The following is a 5,481-nucleotide window of genomic DNA, read 5'->3' as shown; positions in this document are numbered from 1 at the left end:
GAAAAAGAAAAAAGAAAAAACACACTTCATATCGAAGCGCAAATCGAATTGAAATAAAATCTACAACTTGCAAAACGACAACTTCAAAGTGTTTAAATATATTCACAATATAATTAAACGATGTGTCATACACAATCTTCGTTGAAAAATATTAATATGACCAATGATAAGAAAAGGGAAACGAAATAAAAATAAAATCGTGAGTCGATTTGGTCGCAAACTGTCGACTGTTGACGCCCTTGCAGTCGATGCTGTTTCAAAAACAAATAATGGTCTTTCGAAAAACCCATTCACAATCCGAAATGTTAAAAAATAAGAAGCATAAATACAAAATATTGAAAACGAAATCCTGGAAATTATAAAATGCACGAATCGATATAAAAATTAAAAAAAAAAAGAAAATTGAAATAAATGTGGAAAGATATGACGGTCATTATTCAGATATTGAAATAGCTTCAAAATGTGTTGGGGCAATTCCAAAATCTTCTAAGGTCTTCGGGAAATGTTTCAAAAGCACTCACTACGAATTCTTTCAATTCAAAACTGGACCAAAATAAAAAAATAGATAACAGATGCAAAATAGTGGAGCAAAATAATACTAAACCGATTAATTATAAAACAATAGTGCATATAAAGAAAAAAAACGCTTTGATGGACGATCTGTCCGAATACAATTATTAAAACAAAAGCTATTCAAAATATCCACAGTATTCCTTGCTGCTGTTAGTCTAATTTTTAATACCTTGAAACAGGTACACTTGGCATGATTCAAGCTGAAAGAGAACATAATGGGGAAGCGAAATCATAAAACAGTGGGTTTCGTCTACAAATCACGCCTAATTACCGAAATTTAATGGGTTAACATACGGTAACATCGTTTATTTTCTACGACTGGTATTTGTCATAATCAAAATTTGAGAAAATACCTACTTTCATGCGAGGTAAAGATACAAATATCAAAAGTAGAGCATTGTAATAGTCTTAAATTTATTAGTGACGGTGGGTAAGGATGATTATCTATGTGAACATTGGGGCCGATTTGGTTGCGAGTGGTAGTCTAAGTGTCCAATTACATGTTTCAACCTAGAAAATATTCCTACCGAAGCGCAATATCTGTGTGAGTAATACTGATGTACAAGTGATGGCTTCCAATTATATCACTACTTGTTGCCATCCTCTTCATCAGACACTATCAGAAAAATATTGTCATCTGGCTCTTCGCGTGAACTGGGATGGTCTGAAATTTGTCCTTTTTGTTTCCTACTAATTGAAAGCATGAATGAAAAACTGAAAAAGAATAACCCTAAATTTTGAAGTAATGTCGCAAAGAACGAAATGATAACAATTTTGGTTACCCGACCTCCCGAGGAATAATATCGTAATGTAGCTTAATTACCATGTTCATCTGGAATGATGGCTACCATATCGCTGATTTGTCGTTTTTGACGCTGCTGCGGACGAGTTGTCGACGATCGAATTTGTGAAGTTTTCCGTTTGTTAAAACTAGAAATTCTGGAAGTTGGACCACCGCAAGTTCCAGGTGAAAGCATCAGCGGTGGTGGCAACTTGCCTACCGAAGAAAGTGGCCTTGGTGGTCCAGCGGGTGCAGGAGCCCTCATTTTATTAATCAAGACGGTGTTCTCTGTAGTCATCGACATTCGCTGCTTTAATGATGGATCGTTATGAAGCCTAACGCCTCCAGCTCTATTGTAAGCATTTGTGATTAATTCCGTGACAACTTCTACAGATGTCTGGCCACTCACGGTAGATTGACCAACTACTACATTGACCATTTGCTGAGCACTTTCTGGATTATTCACTCCCAACGCACTACGGATGTTAGGCGGAGGTTGAGACATATCAGGTGGCGGACAGTTTAAACCTACTGGTCCTGATATGAGATTTGGCGGTGGAACAGCCATGGAAGATACCAAATTAGCAGGTCTCAGTCCCGAAGTTATTCCACTAGCAGCCATCGGCGGAGGGGTGGGAAATGCAGGGCCAACAGTTGGTGCTCGAGGAGGTGGCAACGAGAAAGAAGGTGGAGGAACATTCATTGAGGGTAAACCGCTCAGTACAGTACTGTTTGTCAATAATCCTCCTTTCATATGTGACAAACTTCTCTGGAGAGTTAGGTTTGAAGAAGGTCCTGTCCTTGAATCAGCAGAACTCGTTGGTTCGGTATGACTTAATAAATTAGTAGTGTTGGAAGATGTGCAAACATTTGTTCTCGCAGTCAATGATGGTGCTAATGGTGGAGGAATTGAAAAATCAGGAGGTGGGACGCTAACGGTAGATGATCCGGAATGTAATGGCATTAATGGCTGTGCGGTGGCAACGGCATTCCCAGGCTGTGGTTGTAAGTTCTGTGGAGCAGTGTTGTTTCCAGGTAAAGCATTTAGAGCGTTACTGGTGGAGGTTGAAGAAAGTGGTTGAATGGTACCAACTGCAAGCTCCGAAGGATACGCCGGAGCAGAACCAGTTGATGCTGGTACTTTCTGCGGTGGCACGATATTCGAACTTTGCATGGTATTCAAAAGAACCGTACTCGATAATTTGCTCGGTAATACAGCTGGACTATTTATAGAAGCTGTGCCAAAAGGTGGAGGCGGTTCGGAGAGATTTGGAAGAGGTACTTGCGCACTATTTTGAATCTCGCTCGATTTCAAACGAATAAGACTTTCATGATATGTGCTACAAACAGTATTGTCGGTATCCACTGAATTTGGCACTGCCCTGAAATATTTTTGTAGTTAAAAAACAATAAAGTAAACATTTGCCTTTATTCTATCTCATTGTCAAGTTGATTCAACGAAAATATAAATAACAAGTTATATGGAATCAGGGAATAACCGCGGCAGGCTCGGTTTTACAAAACTAGAAGCACAAATATAGTGTTGAATGTCATTAGAAAAGATTCGGTATCATTTAAGCAATTTGATGTTAGATTTTGTCACTTTTAAATGAATCCCTAGGAGAACTCTCTAATTCAAGGGAGGTTAACAATTATACTAAATCATAAGGAAACTGCAACAAATACCTCAATGAAACATTTGAGGGGAAATCAGGCATTGGAGAAGCAGGCTTATTCGAATGGGTGAAACTAGTCGGGCCTTGTGATCCCGAATGCATAAAGCAGTGCTGACTTACTGCTCGTACGCCACTATCATTCTCTGCAAGTGAATATACAAACCACATAAAGAGGATGTAGTTATAACAAAACAGATTAAAAACGTCCCCATCATATCAGTAGTATTTTTTGCATGTATTCCAGTGTCATTCAAATGAATTAATACAGCATTCATACAGCACTTACCTCCAGCTTCTAGTTTGTTTAAAGCATTTGTTTGCACCACAGCATATGCTGAGGTTGCTGATTTGTCAGGAGTGTCGTAAATTTGTCGTCCGATGGAATGAAATGCTTGACTCGGACTGGCTGTATTACCAAAGCTTATTGGTGGTGCTGGGCCGTCAGTAAAGCTACCCATCTGAGGTGGCAGATCATTACTGATTTTCGGAAATAATTCATGAGAAAGTCCGCTTCCCGAAAATCTGGAACTACCATCACCGAAGTTTAACCTGCTAAATAGTGGCTTAAGACTGAGATCGCATGCGCTCGTTGAAGGAATCATTGAAACAGACTGATCTAAATGCGCAGGACCGTTCAGGCCAGGAAACAGCGGTTTCTTACTGTTGATAGAATGTACTGCCTGCTCCGAACTTGAACCTGTGTGAGGTACACGATCGGCTGCAGCAGTTGAATTCGACCCACCATCGTTCCTTAGCAATGTACCACCACTCCCCACTCCAACTCGACTTATATCTTCGAACATTCCGTGCTCATTCAATCCGCCACTGTAAACTGCCCCATTCTTACCACCCAATACTCTCTGCGAATCGCTAGAAACATTTCCGACTTCACCGAATCCCATTCGACCGCCGCCGTACCTTTCTTCACTCCGCACATTGACTTCAGGATCATTACCAGGATTCAACCGTATGTTTGCATTCGTGACCACCTGGGGTGGGTCGAAAAGACTTGGTAATCGGAAACGTTGCTCCAGTTGAAAAGCAGTCGTTCCTCCGTTCATTTGTAATGAACCTGTAAAGATGTTAAAAATAAGCAACCAGAACAAAATGAATAGTTTTTCTTACCTTCTGCAGATAATCGTCACTCATGAACTTCCTCCCACCACATAAATAGTTCGTCTTACACATCACTGGTTGCGAAAAGGCAAATAAAAGCAGAAGAAATTCCAGCAAAAGAAGTACTTTCAAACATGAGAATTGATAAAATACCACTAGACGATGAAGCAGAAGGATGCAAAGTTTGGGGTGGAAGCGGAAGATCCATTCTCAAATGCACCGGAACGCGAATGTATAGTTTCTCAATATCATCCTTCACCTCCATATATATTTCTCGCAGTGTACTGTGAAATTGTATAAGGATATAAATAACAAATCAACCATTATTGTTTAATGAACATAGAAAAATGATAAATCACTGAATGGATTGCCATAAATCTATCCACGAGTCAAAGATGATAGACTTAAGAGGTGAATTCAAATTTGTGGTACATATGATTCATGACATAAGATGATAATTCATTATATTCTCAACTAAAAATAATGGAGTGTGGGGAAACCCATAATATTAAACCACTTACTCATACTGAGTTTGTCGACCACGCTGTAATCGTTGCTGTTCCTTACTGAGGTCACACATTCGTGCTATCAAATTTCTAAGTTCTTTGTCGGACATATTAATAGCCTGGATTAAATAATTTAATCAAAAGAAATAATTAAGTAGGAAATCATCCATACCCCAAAAAATTTACCTCGCTCTCCTGAACACTGATGAGTTTTTCGACACGCTGACGCAACGTATGAGGCTGATCATTAGGACGCGTTGGCTCTACAGGTTTAGTTATTGGCAATGGTGTCACATGAGTAGCTGCAACAGCCTCCTTCAATGGCCTAGGTCGTTCTTCAACAAGTGTCTGTTGAAACTCCTGCTAAAACATTATGAAATATTAACAGTAACTACTTCAACATTATGAACTTTCCTCCCATAAGTAGAAAGTTTATCAAATAAATTTTCTAAGAATGCACTCATCGTTCTCTGCTATTGACAGATCACAAACAGATAATTCAAGTAACAAGTAACGATGAGAACTGAGTACAGGTTCGATACAAAATTATGATAGTAAAGTTGAAAAGTAAAGATAAACAGTAACACCTCATCATTGTGTTCTTCCCAACGCCTTTTCCTTTGCCGCCTTTCCTCATCGTTGTCGCGACGCGGTGAATGCTGGACTTTTGGTATTCTGAAATCAATAATTTATGTATGTTCTCGAAAGGAATTAAACAAGGAGATATCAGAAACTTGAAATACAAAATTTATATGTACATATGAACATATGTATATATATATGTATATATATATATATATACATATACATATGTACATATATATATNNA

The 5,481-nt window shown here is 38.7% G+C and overlaps 1 protein-coding gene across 1 annotated transcript in view; it reads right to left on the bottom strand.

Annotated features, from left to right (window-relative positions):
• Nucleotides 1–5,481, bottom strand: part of LOAG_17144 (hypothetical protein) — a gene marked incomplete at its 5' end in the record, with an annotated part of 8,122 nt that overhangs the window by 1,236 nt on the left and 1,405 nt on the right. The window contains 8 exons of the mRNA XM_020449803.1: nt 1,101–1,237; nt 1,397–2,736; nt 3,041–3,173; nt 3,317–4,102; nt 4,300–4,430; nt 4,668–4,771; nt 4,839–5,015; nt 5,240–5,327. Of these exons, the coding sequence (XP_020306621.1) occupies nt 1,161–1,237; nt 1,397–2,736; nt 3,041–3,173; nt 3,317–4,102; nt 4,300–4,430; nt 4,668–4,771; nt 4,839–5,015; nt 5,240–5,327 (2,836 nt within the window). The 3' untranslated portion in view covers nt 1,101–1,160. The remainder of the gene's footprint in view (nt 1–1,100; nt 1,238–1,396; nt 2,737–3,040; nt 3,174–3,316; nt 4,103–4,299; nt 4,431–4,667; nt 4,772–4,838; nt 5,016–5,239; nt 5,328–5,481) is intronic.

This window comes from Loa loa (assembly GCF_000183805.2).
Source record: "Loa loa unplaced genomic scaffold supercont3.44, whole genome shotgun sequence".
NCBI classification, from domain to species: Eukaryota; Metazoa; Nematoda; class Chromadorea; order Rhabditida; family Onchocercidae; genus Loa; species Loa loa.
This window is presented reverse-complemented; position numbering and strand designations above follow the sequence as displayed.